Source organism: Suncus etruscus, chromosome 2 (genome assembly GCF_024139225.1).
Source record: "Suncus etruscus isolate mSunEtr1 chromosome 2, mSunEtr1.pri.cur, whole genome shotgun sequence".
Lineage (NCBI taxonomy): Eukaryota > Metazoa > Chordata > Mammalia > Eulipotyphla > Soricidae > Suncus > Suncus etruscus.
In genome coordinates, this window is record NC_064849.1 from 163765579 (window position 1) to 163781748 (window position 16170).

A 16170-nucleotide genomic window follows, 5' to 3' on the forward strand; every position below is an offset into this window, starting at 1 on the left:
TGCAGGAAACCAGCAAAGCTCTTCCTGAGGAAGAGAATCATCTATGAAAACCACCACCAACGAAGATCCTAAACCAAGGTCCAGAATTGCTCCCAAACTCCTACATGCTAGGAACCTATATGCAAAACCCTATATGCTGGGTGGGTGGGGAAACCACAGGGCTCCAACATCAGACCTAGAAACATCAAGGACAGAAGAGAGCGCAAACAAGTCGTGTTGTGCCAGGTCCTGAGCCAGGGGCACGTGGGGATGTCAAGACCGAGTGAAGTGAGTCCTGGCCCACACAATGTCCCGGCCATTTGTGACAAGCCTCAATCATGCACACACTGTTTGTGTCAAAGCCTCAATCATGTTTCGTATCCTGAAAGACTGTTGTTCTCACTTACAAAAGACATAAGAATCAAATTAATACTTTATTATCAAACACTATATACAACAGAGGTTGCTAATAATACAGAATTTAAAGAACGCAGGTGGGGATTTTTTTTTTAACGTTTCACTTTTCTTTCCTCTGCCACCCAAGAAAGTACAGTACAAAACAATAGTCTAAGCTAACACAGACTGTTACCTGATCTAGTAAAGGATACACGGTACCCACTAAACAGACAGATTCTTATTTCCCTGCTTCTCCTTGCAAAGCCCTTGGCAACCAGGGGCAAAGGTCACTGGGGTTTGATGCCAGCCTTTCCAACTTTTGAGTTTTTTTTTTTTGAATGTAAAAGCTGCTACAAAATTGCATCAACCTCCTCCCAATCTTGCAGAAGGTTATAACAAGGCCACAAAGAGGCCACCAGCTCATTTGTTATTTTGTTTTCAGCGGGTTTTTTCTTTGAGGGGGAGGGACAAGATGAAAAGTGTCTGTTACGGATCCTCTTTCCTGAAAACTCAGTGGCAGACATCACCTACAATTACGTCACTAATCAGGAGAGAAGCATGGAGTAGTCTACTGGTGTGGGAAAGTCTTGCTATTTTTATTTATTTATTTTAACTTAATTTGTAGTGGCACAACGGTGAAAGGAAGGAGCCTAACTTGACTGTGAAAAATGAACGACAACGGCAGAGAGGGCCATGAGTAATTATTTCCTCATTTGTTAGAGACAAGTTCTAGGAAAACCACAGAAGTCACCATTTCTAAAATGAAATTAGCACTGCTAAATGTAGTCGTGACTAACTCGAATCAGTACAAGATCATCTGATTTCCTTGTGGCTATTAAACATGCAGTTATTATTTGGATTCTGACTACTGATCCATTTTAGAAGGTATCTTCCCCCCCTCAACCTGATCACACTGGACCAACCAGCCTGTAGCTATTAATTAAGAAGTATTACTGGAGATTATGGAGAGAATTGATATATATAAATCATAATCATCATAATAAAGGAATGCAATGTTGTGAACTTTTGTTTCACAAAAGTGAAATGGTGGCTGCTTTCTGTGCTAAGATTCTGCCACTCTGGAGAAATTCCGGATTTGGGGGACAGGGGAAGGGGAAACAGGATTGATTATATTATTTTCACGGCTGGCAACACCATTCACATGATCCCAGTTACACACAGACCCAGAGGTAACAGCCACGCAATGACATCAGGTGAGCCCAGATAACCCTTCAACAACATCTGTACAACTCCTCAGGGCACTGGACCTTTGCAGCTGCCTTTCATTCGGTCTTTTGATCATTTAGCACTACTCACAATTCTTAGCAAATCCCCACTCTTGTCCGTACTGCCTCTGTCCATCATGTGACCCCTCTTTTTTTTTTTACATATGCATTTTTAAAAAAAACCACAAATATATATATATATATAAAAATTCCTTATTTTGCTGGAATGCTTCCAAATGTTCACATCTCAGAGCATTGCATTTACTCTCCGTTTTGTTCCGAAAGGCAGGGTTTTCAGCTGACATGACATGTCGTGCTAGAGTGAAAAGTGGCTAGATCTTTGTCCTGTCTAGGATGCGCTGTTCCATGTTCATGGGCGCCTCACCCGGAGAAATCCCCAAGGCTTGCATTTCCTCATCACCAACTAGTAATGTCTCATCTTGGCCTTGCTGAGTTTCCTTCAACAGACCGTCCTGCGTTTCTTCTCCTTCTGCCCTACCCCCACAATGAAACAAGATAGCCCCCCCATAGTTCTAAATGTATCAAGGGATACCACTTTTTTCTCACAAGTTTAAATAGGACAAGCATATATACTCACTCTCAGCATAAAGTATATCTAAATAATGTATTTTCTATTCTAGTGGATTTTTAAAAAAATATTTTGTTAAAGTCTTTGGGACTCCATCTTGTTTATCTCACCACAGATAAACATACGTTTCCCCCTAAGCTTCAGGCTGTGTCAGAAAGGGAAAGAATATAAAAAAATCACTTCTTGAATGTTTTTGTATTCGAAACTTTGGAAATTTTATTCCAAATTTCCCTTTAGCCCTCCCAAGTCGTGCTGACTTGGGGGGGGGCTGTGTTTCTGAACCCGGGACTCATGGCAAGTAGAGCCAAGTGTGGGTTCAGGGATGGGAGTTGTGGGGAAAGGCCACGACACTCTGGTGCTCCAGCAAAGCCAAATCACTGCTCCTCTGGCCACTGACATCCTTTCCTTAGTACCTATGGTCCCCCAGAGAAGGAGCCAAAGCTATTCCATTATGCACTCATCAACCCTGGCTTGTCAGCCTTGGGGAAGGTCACTTTATTCATAAAAATGCCTCTTTGAGTTTCTAAAAAAGAAACAAAAAGTTGTAGCACCATGGTGATCTGTATTCAAAGGAGAAAAACAAACAAAAAAAATCTGGTGTGCAACTGCCCAGTCACCAAAAAAATTAGAGGCACTCACACATACACACCCCCATCAAACCTGGTTTTCTTCCTCTCCACACTTGCTCTGTGCTAGCTTTCTGGCACCCTACCTGCCTCTGAGAGAGGAAAAGGGGCTGCTTTTGTGGAACACAGGTTCTGTTGTCAAAAATGCTTTAAGACAATCATATTAGAAAAACCAGTGTCTCAACCTTTTAGAAGCCTGTTCATTTATCTGCTCCTAGAGGAGATGGTATAATATTGTATTTATTCTTAATACCTCCCCTCTGGACTTGACATGGGGATTTGATGCCCTACACTATCATCTTACAGTCCTGAATGAGTCGGCATAAATATTGCATGGAGAGCAAAACCCTCCCGGGCTTCGTCACTGGCTGCATCTGCCACTATTCTTCCTGGTCCACAGCCCACTGACACCGTGCACAAATACAGCTGAGCTTAGAGGAGCAGGCACAGGAGCTGACGGCCACTGGTGTCACTACGACAATTTGGCATTTTCATCTGGAGTCCATTTAATTGGGAAGGGGTGAGAGAAGTCAAGGGTAAGGGCTCAGGGTAGGGTGAGGTGAGGTGAGGAGAGAGGGAGGCATCAACAACATGAGCCCTCTCTCCTCTCCCCCAGCCCCAGCCCCGAACTGTTGCTTAGAATTCAGGCTGAAAGAAAAAAATCTGACATCCACCAAAAACAAAAACCAGAAAAATAAAAAGCCAATCAATAACAAGTCCCTTCTTAGGATGAGCAGTTAGGTGGATCTCTGGTGTTCCAAGACCCTGGTGTTTTCTGTGGCAGGTGACAGGAGGAGGCAGTGCTATAATGTCAAAAGCATTGCCAGGAGGAACAGTAGGATTGCCAAAAGGCGGCTGGGTATCCTTGGTGTCTGTGCCGCATTCTCGCCGCGGGATGGCTCGGCTGACTCATGGACGGTGTCATCTGTTCGAATAGAAAGCACACATTCCAATGAGATTTCACATCCTTAATAACACTCCCGCTGCAGCCTGCTGTTCACAGACCTCGCCACCCTCTGCAAACTAGGGTAATGAACCTTGTGCCACCATTGACTTTCATGTCTGCATAATCACTCATTATTTACAGCAAACAAAAGAGAGGCAGAGCAAATTGGACTTTCTCAGCAACATGAATACTTTCCTTCAAGCACAAGAGGGCAGGGGATAGTGCAGATAACCTTTAGCATGTGAGCAATTTGAGTCGCCTAGCACTCAGACACACTTTACCTCAACTTGAAGCGTCTGAACTGTCCTGTCCTTTGGAAACCCACAGTGCCACAGGAGGAGCAAGTAGCAGGCTTGGGCAAGGAACAAGCTCTTGCGGGGAAAGGAAGGGGGAGGGTGGAGAGAGGCAGTTATGTTGGCATATTAGTAGTTAACCAAAAGGGTTCCCATTTTCCATTTTCCTTAGTGGTTTCACTGGATTAGTGTTGAACGCCTGGGTGGGTGGAGGGGGGTGTCAAAGCCTCGACACATTTTTAAATATAAAACCTTAAAGTCCAAATAATAATATTTTAAATAAACTATACATAATGCCCAGTAAGCCTCAATAAACTAGTGTCCAGTGGTTTGCCTACAATTACGAATCAATTATGGTGCGATTTCCATTATAAGCCCTGTATCTCCAGGATTAAATTACTTGAACTTGCCTATTTTTATTTTTATCAGGCTGAAGCTTGCCCATAAATTATCAGCGTGGATGTAAATTTCTCTCTAAATAAAATGGATTAAGTGAGTTAAGCTCTTATTTAGCTATAAAGTGTTCTAGGAGGCTGCCCCTGACTTTGGATAGCCTTCCTGATCTGTGTGATTAACAGGCTTAACTCTGAACGGAACTTTGTGGCAATTAGTTCCCAAAGATAGACTAAAAGCTTGTCTGCTAACCAGACTATGCTCTATGGCTGCTCATCTTCTTCCTTTCACCTGGTCTAGTTGGTGTTTATAGTTAGTGTTGTGTTTTTTGTTTGTTTTTTTTTTTATAGAAAGTGTTTTCTGAAGACATATTCTTGGGGTCCAGAGTGAGGTTCTAAGCATAAATTAGCTCAGCATTAGCAATGGGAGCTAGAAATCACAATCCTAGATCCACCCAATGGTCAAAACAGAGAAAGCTGTTATTTTAAACTCAGTGTTGACAACACACAACACATTGCCATAAAAAAAATGTTATTCTTTCCTGGGGAGAGTCATCCTTCCTTTTACAGCTTTTTCCCTAGTTACCCCCAAAGTAGCACATTTCTTGTTTTTGTTTGTTTTGTTTTTTGTTTTTTGGGGGTCATACCCCATGACACTCAGGGGTTACACCTGGCTATGCACTCAGAAATCACTCCTGGCTTGGGCGACCATATGGGATGCTGGGGGATCAAACCATGGTCTGTCCTAGGCTAGCACCAGCAAGGCGCTACAGCCTTACAGCTCTGCGCCACCACTTTGACCCCCCAAGTAGCACATATTTTTATGACTGATGACGAGGCTAGTTTTAGGTTGTGGGAACATTGGTAATAGGAAGAATTTTGTTTTGTTTTGTTTTGTTTTGTAATAGGAAGATTTTTGAGAGTCTCCAAACCCCCAAAACAACATACCAAATCATGGTCAAGAGGAAATGTCTTCTTTCATACAGTGAAGGAAACTCGGTATGAATTGTCCTGAAATCACAACTTTACAGGCTCAGAGGCTGCCCTGCTGCATAGACATGGCTGGATTCAGTTCAGTAAACATCTATCTCCAACATGAACTAAGGAAGATGCCTTCTAAATAGTGAGTGACTCCTTTGCCAAGCACCTGAGCCTGTCGACACACAGAAGTGGCTACATTCCTGTGTCAAATTGACCCCCTTATTCTGGACCTTTGCAAACCAGTATGGAGTGGCTATTAGTTTGAGACCAGAAAAGGTTAACGGGAATTTCAATTGATGCCAAGGAAAATCAAATGTAATCAAATACATGGGCATTCTGCTCCTTCTCTTTTTCTCTCTCTTTCCTCCCATTATTTTTTCTTTTTGACCCTGGAAATAGCATAAATCTGTAGAAAATAGGAGATGGAAGGAAATCACTTGTTTTCTGAAATTAAAACCTAATTCACATTCTTTCTTCTGTTTGTTTTTTGTTTTTGGGCCACACTCAGGGGTTAATCCTGGCTATGTGCTCAGAAATCGCTCCTGGCTTGGGGGGATCATCTGGGACATCGGAGATCAAACTAGGTTTATCCTGGGTCAGTCACATGCAAGGCAAATGCCCTACTGCTGCACTATTACTTTAACCCCTCTAATTCACTTTTTTTTTTCTAATTCGCTTTCTTAAGATCACCAATATGTTGTCAATCACACTAGAGTACTTTGAGTTCAATCAGGGAAAAAGCCATCAGTCCTGGGGTTTCCAGCATTTGTTTTGAAATAGCCACTTATATCTAGACAACTAATACAGCACCAGTTACTGAGTTTCTCTCGTCTTCTTCTTACTAGGATATCATAAAAATCATCATCCTTGTCAAGTTTAGAAGAGCTCTGGTGAGAGGCACCAGGCAACACTTGGTACCCAGAGGAGCTGTTCTTGTTCTGTTAGCAGGAGGCTCAGCAAGGGTTATGCAACTGCTCCAAGCCCACTCAGCACCAGACAGTGAAAGAGCCTCATAGGACACCAAGGGAAGCTTCTGCTTTTCACTAAGTGTTGCAGGAGTGCCTTTCCCTTCCTCCAATCAGAGAAGATCCTTGGAATCAGCCCTTTTCTAAGCAATGAACCTTAAGGACAAGTGCAATCTTTGATTAAAGGGAGAAATCTTTTTTTTTTTTTTTTTTACAGAATATTGTTCTTTTTTTCCTAAAGCAGGGGTTGCTGTTGTGGAATTCTCTGGTTACAGAGGAGGAAAGGGGTAAATCTCAGCAATTTCAGAATTTAAGGAGGAATTCCTATTCAACATTTATCTCATTGAGAAGTACACAAAAATTCCCCTAAACACAAGACAATTCTAACCCCTGACAGTGGCTCTGGCTTGGAAGAAGAAAATATTCTTCAGAAGACCAATTAAATCCTGCCTCCTAGCTATGGGACTCTGCAACTAGAGGGTTTACATGGTTAACTGCAAGAACAACAACAATACTTTGGAGCAAATTCTGTAGCATATGCCTGCCCTGAGATCATCCTGTATCCCTGATGATAGAAACCTGGCAGGCAGAGTGTACAGGCAAACATAAAAGACAAATACATTCCAAAGACAGGTGAATTAGTACACATTGCTGAGAACATGCAGTGGAATCCTTGCAGGCTTGCTGGATTCCCAGAGTGTGGGTCAGTGCTGGATAAAGGAGAAGATTCACTCAGCCATTCCACACAGTGGTACAAAGCCTAAAATCTGGATAGATTTTCAGAGGAATATGTTGTAATATTAAACTTGATTACTGTACTCATCCTGTCACAGGTTGTGGCTCACTGGTATTTTTTTTTTATGAAGATGCTCATCAGAAAGTCCTTGACTCACCCAAGAAATTTTGCTTGTCTATACAACTAGGAACTCCCCAGAACACATTTTCTGGTAGCTTCTGATTAACTTAAGCTAACTTCCACTAGTGAAGAATGAATAGGTTGGGTTTATCATGAACTTTAAAAGTTCAGTTAGGGTACCAGGGATTGAGTGCAAGACAAATGCCCTCCCCGCTGTACTATTGTTCTGGCCCCAGGCAGGAGAGGGAATTTACACAGAAAGGTGATTATTGGAAAAGGATGGCTAACTTCTACATCAATATATATAAATAGATTATCGTTCAGGGTTAAGTTATATTTAGTTTTGCTACTCCACATAACTTATTAAAGCCAAGAACATATGCTGCTATTTATGAATATCTATATATTAATGATAAGAGAATCCCACTTTCAGAGTTAACATTAGAATGAGTGTTAAACTGACTGAATCTTCCATGTACTATAAATTCTCTAAATAGCTGTGTGGCCTGGCTAGTCTCAGGCATGTGAAAAGTGTGGGCTTCGTGGTCCTCAAAGGATGTCCATGTCCTATAATAGTTCAAATCCCCCAGCTTGTCAAGTACCTGGTACATTGAAAAGCCACAACATTGCTTCCTGATTTCCTAGACACAATTAAACATGTTTATCAGCATACATTCCTTACAACTTTCCGGAATGACTAACTGATCTCGTGGAAGCCACTGGGAGCTATTGTACAACTTCTGATGTGTGTTCTAGGGAAGATGTCTGTCTTAGAAAAATAAGAATTCTTGGGGGAAAATTCTTAAACCTTACTGTCAGGTACAATATGAAAGCCACTGTATGTCCTGAAGCACCACATTTCCTCAGGTGAGTTTCTCTAAGGCTCATTGGCTGTGTTGGCCCAGTAGCAAAACTCAAGGGAGAGGGTGGACTGCAAAGATTTCATTTCCAAAGCCCTATGTCAAGAGATGGAGGGAGAACATCTCTTCTCTCTATTTCCATTAAAGGGTTGACAGCTTCCTATGCTGAGGAAATTCCTCTGCTTTTCTTTAGGTTGATGATGGCTATAGATATCAAGAAATGGAAATCAGGGAAAACGGCACTCCAGGTGTGTGAGAAAAATGATTGGTCAGGGGATCATATACCTCTGTGAACAACAAGCACAAAACTAATCTAATTATTGAACAAAGCCTAGATGTGCTCAATAGTTACATTTCTAACCTAAATAGCTAGCTATTATTTCAAAGTGTGCTTCTGTTATTTTTCTTCATAGTGAAGAGAAAGTTTGGGTGCATGGAGTATCAAAAAAAGTATTTAATCTTCATAATTAGTTCACTTCAGTTATGAAGGATCGCATTTACATCAAAAGACTACTGATAAACTTGTGGTAGCAACAGCCATGTGGATCTGTGGTGCTCAGAGCCAATATGACTATACTTTTCCAATCAATTGCTATTGATAGCAACCACATAAATAATAGTTGAACTCAAATGAAGTTCTTTCGATCAGTTCAGTGATGCATGGGAATTTCTAGGGGAAAATATACTTAATTAGTTGCTATTCTGTGTAGCAGCTTTACTTTTTTTCAGCCTTACTTTTTTATCCATAGCTCTGAACATGAAGAATTTTTATAAGCATATACAATAGAAACCTTTTTCTCCTACATGAAAACAAATCCATTAATATGCACAGTGATCACCAGCATGCTCTGAGGATATGGGAAAAAAGTTGTGAGATTTTGGCATTCTGATGAAGTTTCTGTAGTAGGATATTGCATTATATCAAACCCATGTCCAAAAAAAGAATCTTTATCTAACATGCATTCCACAGAGAAACTGGAGGAATGAGGTAGAAGATAAGCAATATTAGCATTGCTAGCAATGAGCAAAAGCAGAGCAACTACAACATGCAAACATGCAGAGAGGAAGAAAGGAAAAAAAAGGACTGAAGCACCAGAGAGATGCATTTGTTAAAAGAGATTCTCTAAGCATACTAACCTGCTGGTTCTAATGAATTTTCTACTTTGTCGTTAACATCGAAAACACGATCATGAACACCTATAGTTTTCATACAGCTATCTATAACAAAAATAGAGATAACAGAGCCAAATATGTTAGTGAAGACGCCCTTAAACTCCCGTTTCTTTTGTTCTTTCTCTCTATTTTTTTTCTTGTATTTCGGTAGAGATTGTTTTACAATCAGTGGCATGTAACCGAATGCCAATGTTGTTCCCATTTGCTGTACGCAGACAACAGTCTAAGAAACAACAAGTTAGCAACTGCTGTGGACTTCCAATAAAAGCATCGTGAAGAATGATGAGGGGGAAAATATAATGAAAACTCAAACATGAATGCTGATATACAAAACAGATACCACACAGGATTTAACAGTGATATAAAAAAAAATGGTTTACCGCTGTGAATCAGACTACATAGAGCATGCGCTGTGAAGCCACCCTCTGAATCTCATTCTCAAGCACTTACTTGTGGGTCTCACAAAGACTTTGAGCTTTAGACAGGACCTTCTTCCATTATCTGGGATCGCAGATGCTGTGGATGAGACAAAAAGAGAGCAAGCAGGAGAGAAGAGAACAAGAAAAGAACAAATTACTCTTCATTTTCAAGGGCAAGCAGTCAATAGCAAATTCTCTTCTGACCAGCAGAAGCAAAGTCCAAAGTTCCCCAAAAGTTAAAATCAACAATGCTTTTTCGGGGGTGGTACAGACTAGTCTGAAGAGGTCGACTGCCACGCCCTTCTTTCCTTTCAAGAAAGAAATGGCCATGACGAATGTTGGCTATCTTTAGACAAATACTTGGGATTTTTCTTTCAAAGACTCTTCCTTTAACTTAATCTGTAATCAATTTTCTCTAAAATAAGGAGATACTGCTGAAGCCTCCAGCTTTCATGGACCTACTCTTTCACCGCTTCAGGAAAGGAGGCTGATCAGGGCCCATGATGGAAGTGTGGTAGAAAACAGTCATAGCACAGCGGCATTTGCCTTGCAAGCAGCTGATCCAGGACCAAAGGTGGTTGGTTCGAATCCCGATGTCCTATATGGTCCCCCGTGCCTGCCAGGAGCTATTTCTGAGCAGACAGCCAGGAGTAACCCCTGAGCACCGCGGGGTGTGGCCCAAAAACAACAACAACAACAAAAAAAAAACAGTCACAGATAGATCCGAGGCTGACTCACACGTGACCCATTTTCAGTGGAAAGTAAAGTTCTGTCCAGTAAGCCTGCCTGTTAGGCCTTTGCAGATAATTCAATTAACGACCTTACTCAGTACTTGGCTCCACATTCTATATGACTAAACTAAGACCAGCAACTCCCAGCCTGCTATTATAAGTACAATATGCTATTGAGAAAGAATAACGTGGCAATGCTACATTTATTTTTAAAAATTTGCCACAGACAAGGATGGAATTAATAAAGGGGGCCTACCGAAACATGACAACATGTTTCAAGTTATAAACCATTTGAGGAAGAAACTTTCTTCTCCTCTTCAAGATAATAACACTGTAAACTTTCCCTGCATTTGAAAGATTATCTCCCCTTCGTCTATATAGCATCATGTCAAAGGGATTTCCAAGGGCGGTAAAACCCTTAACCACTGCATATGTTTACTAATGCATTCGAGAAATGCCAAAAATTACAGAAATGAGCACCACATACTTTCTTCCCCATGTGTTTGCTTCAAGTGGTTTCTTTGTTCCCAAAACGCAGATGACATCAATCACAACACACATGGCTTACAAGAATCTGGTTATTCCCTCAGTGGTAGAAAGGCTGGCGCCCGGCATGTCTTCTCTCTCTTCCTTATTTTTATCTTTCTTATTTCTCCCAGGGATCCCAGAAAATGAAAAGGACTATTTTTGCAGGTAAGCACATTCATGGTGCAAACATCACATTGGTTTTACATGAATCTCCACAACCCCACATGGTGAGAAAAAGACTGAAGAAACCAATCTAAAGGCCACACACTGGTGTAGTCAACACCTGCTTAGAACCTTGAATTTTTAAGACAACAGCACTCAGAAAAAATGGTTATGGCCGTCCCCATGTCCCGTTTACTCCGACAAGTGGTTAAGAAGTGCTAACAGCTGGCTTTGCTGTAGGCTTTCATTAAATCAAAGTCGGAAAAACTCCCTCTACTGACATTTACAGTAACCAGTGTGTTATTTAGGGCACAATATTTGCACTCTGTGGCTAGATCCAGGAAATGGTGTCCTTCCTCTGGACCCCAACTGCAAATGTGCATGTCACAAATATACTCCATGTTGATGACTCTGATTCATTAGAAAAAGGCCAGGGTGCTGGAGATGCTTCATGTCTTATTCATGAAAAGTGGTGTGAAAAGTGACACATGGATATTTACGCTGCTGCTTATAGATTTTTGAGCTCAGATGAAGTAACTACAAGCCTGGTGAACATTAATGGCTATATACAATATGATTTTCTTGGTGATACTACAATATGTAACTGGCTCAAGGCAAGATAAAATGTTTAATTATTTTAGTGGGGGACTTCTTCAAGCTAGGCAAAGTCTTTTGATTTATATGTACAGAAATCATATAAATCCAGGGCAGAATAATCATTGTAGAACACACTGAAATAACAAAGCTACAACAAATGATAAGCTGTCTGTCTAGGAAAAATGAAAGTTTTTCCAACAGTTTTTATAGAAGAACAACTAGTCTTAGTACTGAAAAATATTCTTTGATTAATTAAGGACACATGACATCACAGAAGTAGCTCAATGGGCTGAATTTATGCTTTGCATGTAGAAGTTCCAGCCGAGACACCATATTGTCCACTGATGATGTATCCAGAGGGTATTATGCATAAAGCCAAATACCTTTTGATGTGCATATAAGTATATGTACACACATATATTATAAAATTAAAACCTTTCTTTACCATCAAACTTCACCACTGTTTGCTCATGTCCTCTATATCTATCACCAGAAAAGCTGTATTGATTAAAATGTAGATGGTACCTCATGATGCTATTCGATTATTACATTCTAATCTATAGAAGAAACTGATGAACAGAGAATATAATGTGAGTGCTGGCTATAGATCACACTAAATCACACACTATTATAGCCATCAGCCTGTGCTCACTGTGCTCATGAAATGAATGAACTCTTTCGTTGATGTTGATGTTTAAAATGTCTTAATTTAGGCAGCATGAGTTACAATTCTGTGAATAGTTATGTGTCAGGAATATAACAGGACTGCATCACACCCTTACCAGTGTCTACATCCTTACACTGATAATCAATGTCTGCAGGTCCCCTCCATCCCTTTTTAGCAAACTCAGTTCAGACCAACTTTCAGGATCTCATATATATACATACAAAAAAATATATATATATAGTATATATGACCAACTTTCATGATATCATATATATATATATATATCCTTATGTCCTTATATCCTTTCTATGATTTCCTCTTCCTTATGCCTATCCTCTCACTCTTGCCCAAGCAACTTAGGAGCTCTATGGTGAGACTATCCATGGAGAGGGAGAGGACTACAAGTTTGGGAGCTGAATGAGACTTCCTGTTAACAGAGGGCAAGGCCTAAACCCAGCCAACCATCCTGAGCATTAACAAGAATGTGAGAGCCAGTCCCTGAGAAGACCTCGGTCACAACCTGCCCCTTGCTCAGCTGCGCTGTCCTGGGACCTGAACCCACAGAAAGTAAACTAATAAAAACTGTTTAGGCACAGAATTTTTAGGTTATTTCTTACTTAAGGGAGAATAATGGATTCAATGCTGCACACAAGTGAACCAATGGGGAACATGGTTACCACCAGTGCCTACAATGGGCATAAACTGAGCCAACCTGTAGCCCAGTGGCTATAACAAATACTTCCACAGGCCAGGCCTTCTTTATCCTCTGCTCTGTCTGAAGGTTTAGATCCCTTTCTAGTTTCCTTTTTTCAGCTACTGTTAGAAATTCACTTAAAATAGGCCTTGAAATAAGGTAATTATAAACTGCTGTGGAAAAAATATAACAAGATGAAACTATCTGGTTTTGCTCCAGCATTAAAACTATTTTTCATTTTCCTTCCCATACCACACTTAGTTTGTGTTTGCTAATGTAGCCAGTCTGTGCTGTTCCTTACAATTCGCATTTCTCCCTTTTGCTCGAAATTGTTGGATGAACCTAAATGAACTTTGATACAAAACATAAACTAAAATCATAAAAAATCTGAGATTCCTCAACCATGAGAAATAGAATGTAAAGGCCAGCTCTAAAAACATTTGGAGTTAAGAGCAGTTAAAGTGGAAGATAAATTTTCTTTTCATATCAAAAATCTCTCATCAATTATTTATACAGGCTATCAAGTTACATCTAAATGAGATTTCCAACAACTCAAAAGTAAGGGCCAGAAGGATCGACCCAGGATCAGTCCTGCCACCACATATGGCCCACCAAGCATTGTCAGGAGTGATCCCTGAGCACAGCCTGGTGTGACCTAACCACTTCTCCCTGACAATAAAGAAAAACCAATTCATAAGTAATCAAGGTTTGTTGCAGCTCAGTGGCAGAGCACTTACTGGGCACTGGGTTTGCTTCCTCATACTGCTAAATAATAATGTGACGAAATAATAATGTAACAAATGTTCTTCATAAAACTGAAAGCTTACGAGTGGTGAGACTTATTTTTTCATACCATCTGGTCCAATACTCACCAGTTAACTTGAACATCTCCACTTAATCTTTTAATTTTTGGTATCACACCCAGTATTGCTCAGGATTTACTCCTGGCTCTGTGCTCAGAGATAGGTCCTCAAAGGGTAGGGGATCAAACCCAGATAAAGCACTTTACCACATGTACCATCTTTCTGGCCTCCAGTCTTCTGAAGATGAGATCCCCAAAAGGCAAAATCCTTCTTTTCCGTGTCCCTTGTTCATAGGGAAAAAAATCAGTAATAAAATATATAATTACTAGCTTTAAAAGTAAATGAAAGGGGTGGGCCAAACACAGCAGTTTTCAAGGACTATACCTGCCTCTGAGCTAAGTGTGATACCTGGTGGTGCTTGGGGGAGCAGATGAAGTGGGGGGGGGGCATTGAACCCTGATCAAACTTCTTTGAAAAGGCAAGTGCCCAAGTGCCCTAAGCCCCTGTACTCTCTCTTCAGTACTTACAAATAATTTTAATAGGGGCCAATCCTAGTGATCTATATCAGATCTGCAGGGTTAATGATTCAGCCAGATACTCAGCTCAAAAACCCAACACCAGCTCTAACTGAGACAGGTGCTGGGGTGGGGGCGGAGGGAGAGGGCTTGGGGTGCCAAGGATCAAATTCAAGGTCTGGATATGAAAGGCATATATTCTACTACTGAACCTTCTCCTTCCAGCCCCCATCATCTTTGAAAAAAAAAAAAAAGGCAGAATATCTGCAAGCAATCTCGTAGGACTACTAACAAATTTGAGCCCTACTTCATAACCCCTGAATAAAGTGTCATATTGCCTGTTACGATTCTCAAGTCCCAGGAAATGAGCAAGCCAGTGAGCATCAAAACTCTGTGTGTGTGTGTTTGTGATTGTGTGTGTGTGTGTGTGTGCATCCACAGAACAATGAAGAACTGGGGAAAAATAATTTTAAAAGTGTATATGTGGGGAGGGGCATAAAATGCAGTTTTCCATTGTGTTTGTCTAAAGGCAACATTTTTCTCAGGTTTTCACAAGGGCAAGAGGAATAACAGAGTATGAGTCCATATTATTCCTTGAAATGTGTTTTTCCTCTGTAGGTTGCATGTGGTTGCATATACAATTGAGGTTGTGCAAACTGGGTAGGTGATAGTGAACTAAACTTTAATAAACAAATGTTGGAAAAACAAGCCCAATTAAATGAATACTATTGAAAATATCTTCTTAACTTTAAAGAATCAATAAAGACCATCTTGTGTGCATGAACTGGAGTGTGGAGAACAGAAGAATCAGTGGGAAATGAGAGAAAATTAATGAAAGCCATATGTACTTCTTGAAAAATGGTTACCAGGCCAAAAAAACTCAGAAAAAGTCAGAGAAACAAAAATTATATCTCTTGTTAGGAAGAAATATCCCAGCGAGAATTTGCAACTGGCTATCTCTCCTTTTTTCAAAGCACCTGGATACTTAATTTTTATATTGAGAAAAATCATTACTTTGATGGCCTGCATCTCTCAGTGCTCCCTTTTGAGATTTAAAAGTTGCTTGTTGGGGAGATGATAAAATATGTGTATGTCTTGCATATATACGGCAGACCTCAGTTTTCTCCCTGGCATTGCATATGGTCCTTGGAGCACACAAGGTGTGATCCCTAAGAAGAGAACAAGAAATGGAGCCTGAGCACTGCAAGGTGTGGTTCAAACTCACCCCAAAGATTCTTGCTGAACTGAGTGAAAGCTTCGTATACATGATCCCCAGACCACCTGGCCTGTCAGACACCATTAAGAGTGACCCTTGAGCCCTGCTTCGATCCGGGAATAGTCCTGGGTACTTGTAGGTGGGGCCCAAAACACAACTCTCCTCTGACACCCAAAATTGTATGTTGTAATAATCTGTCAGGTTCTAGGATAATCCAGCTCAGGCGTTGGCTACATTTACCAAAAAATTCCACCTCTGGCAGTTGACAAAAATATTAAAATTTAAAACTGGTAAAATTGCTTGCCAAACCTATATTGTAAATAATCCATGCCTATAGTGTATATAGCCCTTCATATATTATCACCTTCTCCCCCCTTCAAATTCCTTCTATCCTCTCATCCCCCCAATCCTGATCTGTTATCCCTTCCTATTTTAAGAACTAAGGAGTTCTTAACTCATTAGGTACCAAGACCGACCTCCTGCCCCAATAAGCCATCATCCAACTCCCAAACTGAAAGGACACCCTCTCAATCCCAGATCTTGTACCCCAGCAAGA

At 40.7% G+C, this 16170-nt stretch overlaps 1 protein-coding gene across 2 annotated transcripts in view; it reads right to left on the bottom strand.

Moving 5' to 3' along the window:
• Positions 1-394: 394 nt before the first annotated feature.
• Positions 395-16170, bottom strand: part of EFNA5 (ephrin A5) — a 323272-nt gene continuing 307496 nt past the window's right edge. Inside the window, exons 3-5 of one of the 2 annotated variants that reach the window (XM_049769155.1) lie at positions 9733-9798; positions 9247-9327; positions 395-3741 (exon numbers count right to left, since the gene is read on the bottom strand). In XM_049769155.1, coding sequence (XP_049625112.1) covers positions 3620-3741; positions 9247-9327; positions 9733-9798 — 269 coding nt within the window. In that variant the 3' untranslated portion in view covers positions 395-3619. The remainder of the gene's footprint in view (positions 3742-9246; positions 9328-9732; positions 9799-16170) is intronic. The other variant, XM_049769156.1, reaches the window with a different exon arrangement.